This window comes from Myxocyprinus asiaticus, chromosome 34, assembly GCF_019703515.2.
Source record: "Myxocyprinus asiaticus isolate MX2 ecotype Aquarium Trade chromosome 34, UBuf_Myxa_2, whole genome shotgun sequence".
NCBI lineage: Eukaryota > Metazoa > Chordata > Actinopteri > Cypriniformes > Catostomidae > Myxocyprinus > Myxocyprinus asiaticus.
The window spans coordinates 1,593,615-1,607,042 of NC_059377.1; the positions used below are offsets into that span (position 1 = coordinate 1,593,615).

The 13,428-nt window shown below is 39.4% G+C and overlaps 1 protein-coding gene across 8 annotated transcripts in view; it reads right to left on the minus strand.

Moving 5' to 3' along the window:
* LOC127425139 (F-box/LRR-repeat protein 19-like) overlaps positions 1 to 13,428 on the minus strand; it is a 162,348-nt gene that overhangs the window by 41,532 nt on the left and 107,388 nt on the right. The window contains exon 10 of one of the 8 annotated variants that reach the window (XM_051670824.1): positions 5,872 to 5,991. The exons of the other annotated variants lie outside the window; for them this stretch is intronic. Within the exon in view, the coding sequence (XP_051526784.1) occupies positions 5,909 to 5,991 (83 nt within the window). The 3' untranslated portion in view covers positions 5,872 to 5,908. The remainder of the gene's footprint in view (positions 1 to 5,871; positions 5,992 to 13,428) is intronic. 8 annotated transcript variants of the gene reach the window in all.

Below are 13,428 nucleotides of genomic sequence, written 5' to 3' on the forward strand. Positions count from 1 at the left end.
TTATTTTTAACTCTGTGCTTGGGTCCTGAGCCTCTCTCATTCCCTACACTCTGACAATTGCCATATACATCTACCTGTGTTATTTACATTTGTTCAAAAACCTGCATGTCACGAATTAAACGTGACATCCAAGAGTCTGTATAATGCAAGCAATAAAACACTAATCTCAACCAACAAAACCCATCTTCAGTTAGACCCACTATTAGATGCTTAAATACTGCTAATGACAATTCACGTGTTGCCATGTGAGGTTCAGACGTGTGAAAGGCGAGCTCTGCGCACTTTGCTAGTTTTAACACTATAAATGTCATAAACCGGTGAGATTCGATACAATTCGTTCCATAACTGTTCTAGGAGGACAATATATCAAAGAATTCAAATCTGCTAATGCTAATCTGCTAGCAACCAAGGTGGATTTGGAGCACATCTGGGAGAAGTTGGAGGATATGGAGAACCGTAGCCGGCGGAATAATGTCCGTATTGTTAGAATTCCTGAGGCCAAAGAGGGTCAGGATATGGTGAAATTCCTGGACAGGCTCTTTCTGAGTCAGCTTGACATAACAGGCCACAAGCTGGAAATCGAGCAAGCTCACAGGGTTCCGGCTCGGCGATCCACTGAGACAGGCCCGATCAATTCTGGCCAAATTTCTGAGATCATCCGAAAAAGATCTCGTGTTACGTGAGGCGAGGAGTAAAGGAAGGCTTTCTTGGAAGAACCACAGCATTTTCTTGTTCCCAGACTTTGCGAATTCGACAAGAGAGAAACGTGATCAATTCAAAGAATGCAAGAAACGTTTACATCAATGGAAGGTCGCTTTTGCACTAATGTTCCTGGCCAAATTGAGAATAGATGCTAAGGATGGCCGTTAAACATTCACATGTCCCCAGCAAGCGATGTCCTTCATACAGTCAATGGAGTAATTTATTTTGTTGTACTCACGTTGTAACTGAATGGACCGACTCACTGAACATTCACTTGACTGTTCGAGGGAACTGAATGTTTTCTTTGTTTCTTTTTGTGCTGGTTCGGTCAAGCAGCTGGAGTTTATTTTGTGGAGTAACTCCATCAGGACAGTGTATCTGCACATTCTTTGTGCTTATGCCTTCGGGACAGTGAATCTGCACGTTCTTTGTGCTTATGCCTCCTAATGGCTGGAGTGTGTTTTGTGGAGTATTTCTTGCAAGACATTGGAGTGATTAGGTCATTTGTTGCACTCATGTAGCAGCCGAATGGGCCGGCTCACTGAACATTCGTTTGACTGTCCGAGGAAAATGAGCGCCTTTTCTATCTTCTTCTTTTTGTGCTGGTTCCGCCTAGCGGCTAGAGTTTGTTTTGTGGAGGAACACACCTTCGGGACAGTTATGTGGATGGATCTACACAGTTTTTATGTTTATTCCGCCTTTTGGCCAGAGTTTGTTTTATAGATAATCTTTTGTTGTGTAATTGTTTTGTCTCAAAAAATTTGTATAGAAACACCGGACTTGAGCAATTCGACGGCAAAGTTGTCACGGGGGCTCTCGTAGGTATATATACCGTATATATATCGTAGGTTTGAGTTTAGAGGGATGGACGACGGTTGGGGTTAATGCGCACGTTTTTCTTTGTTCTGTTTGTTTGGTTATGTTGGAATGTGGTCTTTATAATTTTGTTTTTGACACACAATCTATTTTTTCTCATATGTCAAAATGTCAGATGTTAATATGAGTGGATTGTCTCTCTCCACGTGGAATGTGAATGGGTTGGGGCACCCCATAAAAAGAAGAAAGGTTACTTCTCTTCTTAAGAGTAAGGAATATGATATAGTGTTTCTACAAGGAATTGAGGGGTAAAGTCTTATTTTGGCTAATATTTACGCACTTAACATTGATGATCAGGGCTTTTTTATAGATCTTGAGGGGTGTTGCAAGCCGCTGGCACCCCTCATGATATAATATACTGGGAGGAGACTTTAATCTTTTGATGGACTCAGTCCTTGACCATAATGAAGCAAAAGTGTGTAAGCCCCCTAGAGCAACATTGACGCTTCACAGGATGTGTAAAAATCTTGCAGATATTTGGAGACTTTTGAACCCATCTCGTAGGGACTATAATTTTTTTTTATCAGTCCATAATATTTATTCTAGAATAGAATATATATATATTTTTTATATCTAAGTCCCTCATTTCATCTGTTGTCGAGTGCTCAATTGGAAACATTTTAGTCTCAGATCACGCCCTGGTGAGTTTAGTGTTGTTGCCACATATGGAGAAAAGAAAATCACATAGTTGCCACTTTAATGTATCCCTTTTGCAAAATCCTGAATTCCAACATATGTTAAAAGCTGAAATCAATGTTTATATGGAGACCAACTGATCCTCAGTATCCTCTGTGGGCGTGGCTTGGGAGGCATTTAAGGCAGTTCTTAGGGGCCTGATCATACAGTATGCCTCATTGACCATCCGAAGCACGATAACTCGTGGAGTTTGAAGGGAATATTAAAAGTGCCGAGGCAGAGCTGAAGTGCCGAATGTCATCGGATGGCCTCAGAGAATTGACCCGATTGAAATACAGATATAATACTATTTTGTCGTGGAAGGTGGAGTTTTGGCTATTCAAGGGCAAGTCTTTTTCTACCATTCTCTCAGTGAAATCTGCTGGTGGTGAAATATTTACCTCAGCCATTGATATTAATAATGCTTTTAAAGAATTCTATCTTGATCTCTATAGTTCCATGTCTTCGTCTACTGAAGAGGATAGTAGAAACTTTATGAAACCATTAGAACTGACAGCCAAGCAAAAAAATTATCTTGATTCTAAGATAACCTTGGAGGACCTTGGCGAGGTAATTAAGGTCTTGCCTACAGGCAAGGCTCTGGGGCCAGATGGCTTTGCCGTGGAGTTTTTTAGATCTTATGCTACAGAATTGCTACATGTCAAGTCTGCTTCTAGAGATGCAAGGGTGCTCCTTATGCAATTCAAGATATTACAAAGATTCTATTGGACCCCCTATAGATTGTATAGTCTTGGTCTTAAAGACACACCCACCTGCTGGCAATGCCAATAAGCAGATGGAGACACAACCCATGTTTTTTGGTGGTGTGTTAAGATCCAAGAATTTTGGTTTAAGGGTCAGAGTTTTGTGTGTGACGTATTGGGCACTCAAATTTCATTTTGCCGCAGGCTCTGTATTTTGGGTGATGGGGCGGTCATCAATATAGTGAATAAACACATGGAAAGTTGGGTCCTGACCAGTGTCATGATCGGTAGACAGATCATTCTGAGGGGATGGAAGTTGGCTGGTGTGCCCTCATTTCGGGAGTGGTGCACGGAGATGGGCAGGGTGGCAGCATTTGAGGAGATGTCAGATAGAAGGCTGGGCAACCTGAGGGTGTTTGATATGAAGTGGGGCAGCTATCTAACCTTTGTAGAGGGCTCTCGGGGAGGGGCAGTGGAGAGGGATTTATAGTTTGAATGTGTGTGATTATTATATTTGGTAACTGCAGCAGCTTCTAACATGTGATCCAAAGCTCATATTTTATTGGTCAGGGCATTTCATAACCGGGAAAAAAACAAAACAAAAATTGACTCTCACAAAAAAAAAAAAAAAAAACTTGCTTTGTTGCCACACGAATGTTAGCCCCAGGTATGAATAGCAGTTGAAAAAATATATTGTTTCTACTCAAAATATTCATTGCGGCGACAATTCACGACAATTTGGTGTGCAAAGGCCTTAAGGGGAGTAAAGCATGTCGGTCACCCCTCCACCATTATTAATCGGCATGTGTTATACTTTCGACTGAAGAGTGCAAGATCTCTTCAAAACAAGGGTGACACCCTATGTCAAAATAGAGTTGTTTGGAGTCAGCTAGTGTGACACCAGCTTAGGAGATGACAGAATTTTTCATTCAACTATCTCTTTTAGAGTTCAAGTCAATGCTCAACAGATTAAAGTTGACAAAATGCACTGAAAATTAACAGATAAACAGATTTTCAGTCCTGAAAGATAGAGCCTTTTTGCTAAATCAGTGATATATTTTATACATATATATATATATATATATATATATATATATATATATATATATATATATATATATATATATATATACATATATATATACATATATATACACACACATACACATACACATACACACAGTATATAAAATACACACACACACACACACACACACACACACACACACACACACACACTGATGAGCCAAAACATTACGACCACCTGCCTAATATGCTGTTGGTCCTCTGGGTGCCGGCAAAACAGCGCTGACGCGCTGAGGCATGGACTCTACAAGACCCCTGAAGTTGTCCTATGGTATCTGGTACCAAGACAAGACACCGCAGTGGATCAGACTTGTTGGTCCAGCACATCCCACAGATGCTCAATCGGATTGAAATATGGGGCATTTGGAGGCCAGGGCAACAACTTGAACTCTTCATAATGGCAGGGCACATTATCCTGCTGAAAGAGGCCACTGCCATCAGGAAATATACCATTAGAATACCATTGCCATGAAGGGGTGTACCTGGTCTACAACGATATTCAGGTAGCTGGCACGTGTCAAATTGACATCCACATGAATGGCCAGACCTGGGTTTCCCAGCAGAACATTGCCCAGAGCATCACACTCCCTCCATAATTTATACATGGTATTCAACTTATATTTGTTGCCATGATTGTAATTTTAAGGTAAAATTATAGGAGGTACAGTCACATAGGACGGCAGTGTTCATGATTACATGATAAAGTTTCTGATTTAACTTAATTACATTATACAGTACAATAGCGTGAGTGTAGTTCAAAACAGTGTGAACCATTATTGCTTTTTGTCACATTGTACTGCACACGCTGCAACTGAGCGAACCAAGACAATGAGCCCTGCGACACGTGTAAATAACGTACATGACATCCGAGGAAGAATATATATATATATATATTTTTAGCCCCTTTTCTCCCCAATTTGGCATGCCCAATTGCCAATGCACTGTAATTCCTCGTGGTTGCGCAGTGACTCGCCTCGATCCGGGTGGAGAAAGTCAGCACGCACATCTTGTCATGTGGCTTGCTGAGCGTGTTACTGCGGAGACCTAGTGCGTGTGGAGGCTCACGCTATTCACGACGACATGCACGCACAACTTACTACTTGCCCCACCAAGAGTGAGAACCACCTTATAGCGACCATGAGGAAGGTAACCCACGTGACTCTACCCACCCTAGCAACCGGGCCAATTGGTTGCTTTGGAATCCTGGCTGTAGTCACTCAGCACTCCCTGGATTTAAACTTGCGATTCCAGGGGTGGCAGTCAGCATCTTTGCTTGCAGAGCTACCCAGGCCCATCTGAGGAAGATTTTGTTAACCTCGCTCCACTTTATTTCCAAATGATTTACATTTGCTGGTGTGTTTGTGGTTTTCTTTTCATCATACCTGCCACCGTATTGCGCTGTGATAGTGGGGGTTCCCACTACATCATTTTCCGGTGTTACGGTTTAACTGGGGCTGAGTTCTGAATAAAATTACTACATGATGTTGGTACAGAAGAAAATAAGTGGTATGATTATTTTGATTGGCAGAAGGATGCAAGACAACAACAACAACAACAACAAAAACTGTTGTTCATCAACAATATGATCAGTGCAACTTTACGCCGCGTTATCAGTTTGAGCTAGTAGGTGGCGATAACAGTCGCGAGCATCTTTGTGTTCAAATGAGATTTCTTAATTCACGTGAAATGGTGCACATTATCCAGCAATGTGTCTAAGTTAACTTGTGCCACACGTTCACTTGAGCACAAACGAGGACACGAGGGACAGTAGTCGATTTTTAAAATTGATGTGTTCTGGTGATTCAGTGGTAATCAATCATGTACTTGCCTGGAAACATGTGTGTCCCCACTGCAACTTTTTCAGCTCAAACAAAAGATTTAAACACCTCCTCCCCCCGTCGAGTTAAGGTGTGAATCACTGAAAGCTCTGGGTGTTTAAAACATATGTCTGTAAAAAAAAAAAAAAAGAAATTCTAGAAAAATGTCTCGATGTGCTTAAAAAGTGTTAAAAGGTTATAAAAAAGTCCTAAATAATGCACTAAATCGATTGGAACACAGGTCTGTCCTTACGTCCTCCATAGTAAAATAATTGTAACCACAAAATTAAACATGGTAACTATACTAACACTATATTACTGTAGTAACACCATTGTTAACTGCATTAAATCTATGTTTTCTGCCAAAAAACATGGTTACTACAATATTACTATAGTAAAACTACATTTATATTAATATTTATGTATTATGAGTAGTATTAAAGAAAATACTAATATTAAGTTAGTAATATTAAGGAGACAAGAAACAGAATGGGAAAAATTATGTGTCAAACAAATATTATACAAATAATGTGGTCACAATACTAACTTCCACCCTAATTATTGTAATGGGAAATTGCAATTATTTTTCAAATATTTTACAGTGTTTCATTTGATAAGTATTCTGCTCCCATAAATAATAATTCTGTTCAATTTTTCTTTCGTTTTTGTTGTCAGGCGAATATAACATAATATGACACAATGGTATACATAAAAATTAATTAAATCACATTTGATAATCCCGTTTAAAAATACAAAATATGGGCTAACCTATCAGCACATTAAAAGAAAGCACAGGTTTAGAGTCTTGACAGATTTTGGAAGTTACAATTGTTTGAATATGCTGCCTAATGATGCTCGCTCATAACGTCTGTGCATATGTAGAAACAATACTCACAAATGATAATTCTCTATAATGAAATGTAAACAAATAAATGCAAACAAATAACTCTCTGATGCATGGGCGTCCTCATGAGCGCTGTTGCAGGAAATTCTTTATCATATGTCTCCATTGCAACATTTAGCCAGAAAATCATTATTGTGGTGCTTTCAGGTTTGTTGTTGTTGTTCTTCCTCTTCTTCTTCTCTTTTATGGTGTTTAACTTGCTCTTAACTTGCTCTTACTGCCTCCAACTGAATGCCCGTTACTTTGGGTGAAACAGCTTTGAGGCATTCAGCTCTGGCCTGTTAAAATTCTATGGTTATAGCACCCCTTAGCGGTTTAGAGCTGCTAATGAGTCATTCACGTGGTGATCACGGTGGTAGAAAGCTTACTTTGGTTGACAACCAACTGTACATGATGGACAAACATTGTAAACTCAAACCTTTTAACCAGTTTAGTCTGACTCCACTGAATCTAAAGTGCTTTATGTACTTTGTTACTGCTACACTGCAATAAAGACTTCGGCATCTTCAAATGAAGACCCAGACCTCCTCCATTCCTTTTTGTAATTTTGTTCTGGGGACTGGTAAGAAACGCGTAAGTTTTGGTAAGTTTTCTTCTTTCATGCTGTTTTTGTTTTAGGTCATCCCCTCATTTAAAAAAATCTAGAAAAGAAATTAAGGACAGGAATAATTTCAGCTTTATTCAGTGTCAGCTGGAGTTGTATTAAATCTTAAGCCTGATTATTTACAATTCTGTTAAGATTCTAAAAAACTGAATCATCCTGAAGCAATGTGGTGGTAGAGTTGTATCTGAATTATTGTTTCTAAAGTAACTGAAACAAAGTGCTTCAGTTTTAAGTTTCTAAAGTAATTGAAACTTGCTGTAGAGTTGCTGTCATTCTGTTAAAGATTATGAAGTATCTGAATCAACCTTAAGTGGTGTGGTGCACAATTTTTTTGGAATAATTGTTACTGAAGTAACTGAAACTTATTTATAGTGTAGGGAGCCTGATGAATGGACAAAAATCATACTGCTTCGGGTTATTGTTTTAAACTTAATGGAGCCGCACTCCATTAAGTTTAAAACAATAACCCGAAGCAGTATGGTTTTTGTCCGATGTGCCATGACAGTGTTTTAAACTTGTTAAATGTTGTTAAACCGATGTAACATGGCTGGGTAGACAGTTTAAAAGTGTAACGATAACATGACGTAGTGTGGTTTTGCCTGACGTGCTGTGGCAGGATTAAAATTTTAACTGTTTGACCATAAAGAGTGTGCTTTAGTGAAGTTGAACTTGGAGGCCCAGTGGAACTTGTGGCTGTGTCTTAAGCAGTGGGACATTTCAAGTTCAAAGGCCTAACGTACTGTGGCATTTTATTAATTTGTGTCCAAAGCACAGGGGCTGTGGATACTTTAACTAGACTAATGAATATCTTAAAGTAATTAGATATCATATAGTTAGTGAAGAAATAATTATTGAATAGCCTTTTTAATTAGCACACAAATACAATAAGATTTCAAGAATGGAAGAGCTGATAGTGAAATACAACGCAAAACATGGCTCACATGCAATCTTTGATGGGATAAAGATCTTAGTGGATGAGCCCTACGAGTGGGCTACATTTGAAGTCAGATGTTTACATACACTTAGGCTGAAGTAATTAAAACTCATTTTTTAACCACTCCACAGATTTCATATTAGCAAACTATAGTTTTGGCAAGTCGTTTAGGACATCTACTTTGTGCATGACACAAGTAATTTTTCGAACAATTGTTCACAGACAGATGTTTCACTTTTAATTGACTAGATCACAATTCCAGTGGGTCAGAAGTTTACATACACTACGTTACCAGTGCCTTTAAGCAGCTTGGAAAATTCCAGAAAATGTCAAGCCTTAAAGCATTTACCAATTAGCTTCTGATAGGCCTATTGGCTAAATGGAGTCAATTGTAAGGGTACCTGTGGATGTATTTAAAAATCTACCTTCAAACTCAGTGCCTCTTTGCTTGACATCATGGGAAAATCAAAAGAAATAAGCCAAGACCTCAGAAAAAAAAAATTGTGTACCTCCACAAGTCTGGTTCATTCTTGGGAGCAATTTCCAAATGCCTGAAGGTACCACGTTAATCTGTACAAACAGTAGTACGCAAGTATAAACACCATGGGACCACGCAGCCATCATACCGCTCAGGAAGGAGACGCATTCTGTCTCCAAGAGATGAATGTAGTTTGACACGAAAAGTGCAAATCAATCCCAGAACAACAGCAAAGGACCTTGTGAAGATGCTGGAGGAAACAGGTAGACATGCATCTATATCCACAGTAAAACGAGTCCTATATCGGCATAACCTGAAAGGCTGCTTAGCAAGGAAGAAGCCACTGCTCCAAAACCACCATAAAAAAGCCAGACTACAGTTTGCAAGTGCACATGGGAACAAAAATCTTTCTTTTTGGAGAAACGTCCTCTGGTCTGATGAAACAAAAACGTTACTGTTTGGCCATAATGAACATCGTTATGTTTGGAGGAAAAAGGGTGAGGCTTGCAAGCCGAAGAACACCATCCCAACTGTGAAGTATGGGGGTGCTTTGCTGCAGGAGGGACTTTTCAAAATAGATGGCATCATGAGGAAGGAAAATTATGTGGATATACTGTAGCAACATCTCAAGACATCAGCCAGGAATTTAAAACTCGGTCGCAAATGGGTCTTCCAAATGGACAATGACCCAAATCATACCTCCAAAGTTGTGGCAAAATGGCTTAAGGACAGCAAAGTCAAGGTATTGGAGTGGCCATCACAAAGCCCTGACCTCAATACGAGGGAAAATTTTTGGGCAGAACTGAAAAGGTGTATGAGAGCAAGGAGGCCTACAAATCTGTCTTCGTCACACCAGTTCTGTCTGGAGGAATGGGCCAAAATTCCAGCAACTTATTGTGAGAAGCTTGTGGAAGGCTACCCAAAACGTTTGACCCAAGTTAAACAATTTAAAGGCAATGCTACCAAATACTAACAAAGTGTATGTAAACTTCTGACCCACTGGGTATGTGATGAAAGAAATAAAAGCTGAAATAAATCATTCTCTCTACTATTATTCTGACATTTCACATTCTTAAAATAAAGTAGTGATCCTAACTCCCCTAAGACAGGGAATGTTTTCTATGATTAAATGTCAGGAATTGTGAAAAAATGAGATTAAATCTATTTAGCTAAGGTGTATGTAAACTTCTGACTTCAACTGTATATCCCTTTTCAAAAACTATCCCAAGATGCCTAAAAACAAAGTTGGCTAATACACTTCAAGCACTTTTTACATCATACAAAGTAATTAAGAATAGATTGGAAGAAATTAAGGCAGAAAACAAGTTGCTTCATACTCAAATCAGTGACAGTGTTAAGTCTGTGAGAAACTACCAAGCCGATGAGATTATTTTGAAAGGAACAAATTGTGAAACTTAGACAAGAAATAGCACATTTTGAGTCCGAGAATGGGTCTTTTAGGTCTTTACTTCAAAAGACATTGTTTGGTCAGAGGCATGAGTCTTCAGAGGATTCTGTGAGGTTCCCAATAGCACCAGTTACAACAAGAAGGGTTGGAACTGACAAAGAGAGCGTTAGTGACTCCAGAACTGGAAATGAGAGAATATAAAGTGTTTAATTAATTTGATTTTACATTCCTATTTATGATATTGATGTACCATGACAAAACTATTTATTTGATACTTTGAATGTGTAGACATTCTTGTGGGGGAAAGGGGGGCAACCTCTTCTTTTAGTTTGTCTGAAATGTGCAACCTTCTGGAGAAAGATGACTCATGGTAAAGACAAGAGAGCCAGTAGAACCAGTGGAGCCAAGGGACTTCCCAAAGAACAGAGGAAAGCTATTATCCAGAAATCCAGAGGATATTTCCAAGCCTGAAAGATCCAGAGACCCACTTCAAATTACACATTTCCAGGAAAGAAAGATCCAGAACTCCAGAGGCCCACCACGGATTAGAGAACTCCCAGTCCTGTATGATCCAAAAGCCCAAAGACTGAACTTGAACTAGAGAACAGGCAAGAAAGATACAGAAGACCAACCAAATGAGCCTGGATTGATGGAACAGATTGGGCTTGGTAACTCCAAACACGGTCCTTCCAGAACAACTTGTTCTTCCAACGAGAAAAGATTGGACAGTAAAAAAATTAAACTGCAAAATGAATCCACTTCAGAGACTTGTGGACAATGATCTCCTCCACACACCTAGATGGCACACATGTGGGCAGAGGATGTGCCCACACACTGAGAAAATGAACAAAGATAAGGACTCACCTGGGGGCCTGGGTAGCTCAGCGAGTAAAGACGCTGACTACCACCCCTGGAGTTCGCAAGTTTGAATCCCAGGGCGTGCTGAGTGACTCCAGCCAGGCCAATAAGCATCAAAGGGGGTACTGTAAAAAATTACAGTATTCTGCCCTAAAATGTGAGTCCCACTTGTCCTGATTTTGTTCGAGAAACCAGATTCCCCAAAAAGGACTTAATTATCAAAATAATACATTCATCTTTGTCAGAGTAAATTCTGGCTGATAACACACTGAGTGAATTTAAATGATTATAGCATGGGAACAACAGTGAGATACCAAGAACCACCTCAGGAGTAAGTGACCTGACGGACGGACGGGTATTTGTCTAAACAATTGGTGTCACCACACCATTTAGGTGCCCACACCTGGAACAACATTGGGCAACCAGACTGTGAGATTGTTATTCTTTAATTAAATGAAGAGCACAGCCTCATTACATGATGGGCAGCATTATTTCACAAACTGTTTAAAAGGTTTGAGTTTACAATGTTTGCTGTTCAGTTTGACTTCGCTTAATCCAACGTGCTACATGTACTTTGTCACTGCTACACTGTAATAAAGACTTCAGCATCTTCAACCGAAGACCAAGAACTCCTTCCTTCCTTTACTGTGGGGTCAGTCCATCTCAAGTGGTCCAATACAGGTTGATTGACCATTTTTAATTTTCCCCTTTTTTTTTTTTTGAGATTACCTCTGTGTATTGGTATTGCAAAACCACCATCTTATTATTTTTATTTTACTTGGTTCAACCACGATGGCCATCTTTGTTTCATGGCACATGACAAATTTGGTTATACAGATGTTTATGGAAACCTTATGGAAACAATATCTCGGCTCAGGGTGGTCCTAGCTCCTTGGAAAAAACTGCTCTCAAGAGCACATTACAAGGTACAGACAAATATATAGACATTTTGCACATTCTTTTTTTTTTTTCTCTCTCTGTTGATTCGCTTTATTTCCAGATATTCCAGAGTTGTTAATAATGTCTGACAACACATTATAAAAACACAATCTGGCCACTATGAACTACAATACAGTATATACCACTATAATACATTTTTCTTTGTCACTCTCCCTCTTTTTTTTTCAATTAAAATTTTTTTATTGACTCAAACATATAAGAAAGACAAAACACAACATATATACATACAACATATAAACATTTAACCCTCAATATTACCCCTCCCCCTCCCCAATCACCAGCCCCACCCCAACCCCCATCCAACACCCCTGTGGTCACAAAATAGAATACACACACACACACACACACACAAAATAAAAAAATAACCAGAAATGAGGGAGCCCCATCTGATTTCCTTCCCCTTAAAATAATCTGCCTGCCATACATAATACTGGTCAGGACCCAATTTTTTATGTGTTTGTCCAAATTAATTTATTTATGATTGGCATCGTGAGCAGGTGGGTGTTTCTTTAGGACCAAGCCTTTACAATCTAGAGGGTGTCCAATAGAATCTATGTAAAATCTTGAATTGCATAAGGCGAACCCTTGCATCTCTAGATGCAGACTTGATGTTTTTTAGAATCCTATCCCACACTCCCTCCTCCAATACCAAGTTTAAATCTTTCTCCCATAATCTCTTGAGAGAAGTTGAAGTTCCGTCCCCCAGACTCTGAATTAGCAGGGAATAATACACTGATGCCTCATGACCTTTTCCAAAAGCAGTAATCACCACTCCCAGAGTATCTGCTGCTTTAGAGGGGTGTATGCTACTCCCAAAAACAATACAGAGCAGGTGGCGCAACTGTAAATACCTATAGAATTGAGATCTGGGAATCCCAAAATGTTGAATCAAATTTTCAAAAGATCTCAATACTCCATTCTCATATAGGTCACCGAGTGTAGTAACCCCCCTCACAATCCAGTCTGACCAGCAGAAAGGGGACTTATTAATACATAATTTAGGGTTCAACCATATGCTTGAGGCAACATTTAAATAAATGTCCGAATTAAACATTCTGGACACTTTTGTCCATACCAAGTGTAAATGTGAGATAACAGGGTGTACCTTAACCTCTCTGATTAGTTTGATAGAAAGGCTTTGCAATGGCAAAATAGGGGCAAGAACTTCCTGTTCAATACAAAACCAGGGAGGGGCTCTTTCAGGTGGAAATGACCAATGAGCCAAATGTCTGAGACTGAATGCATAATAATAAAACAAAATCTTGGGTAGGCCAAGCCCACCTTTGTCAATGGCCTATGTAACTTACTAAAGTGTAATCTGGGCAATTTAGCATTCCAAATGAAAGACTTCGCTATGCTATCAAATTGCTTGAAATAAGAGAGGGGGGCATCTACAGGGAGAGATTGTAGCAAGTAGTTAAA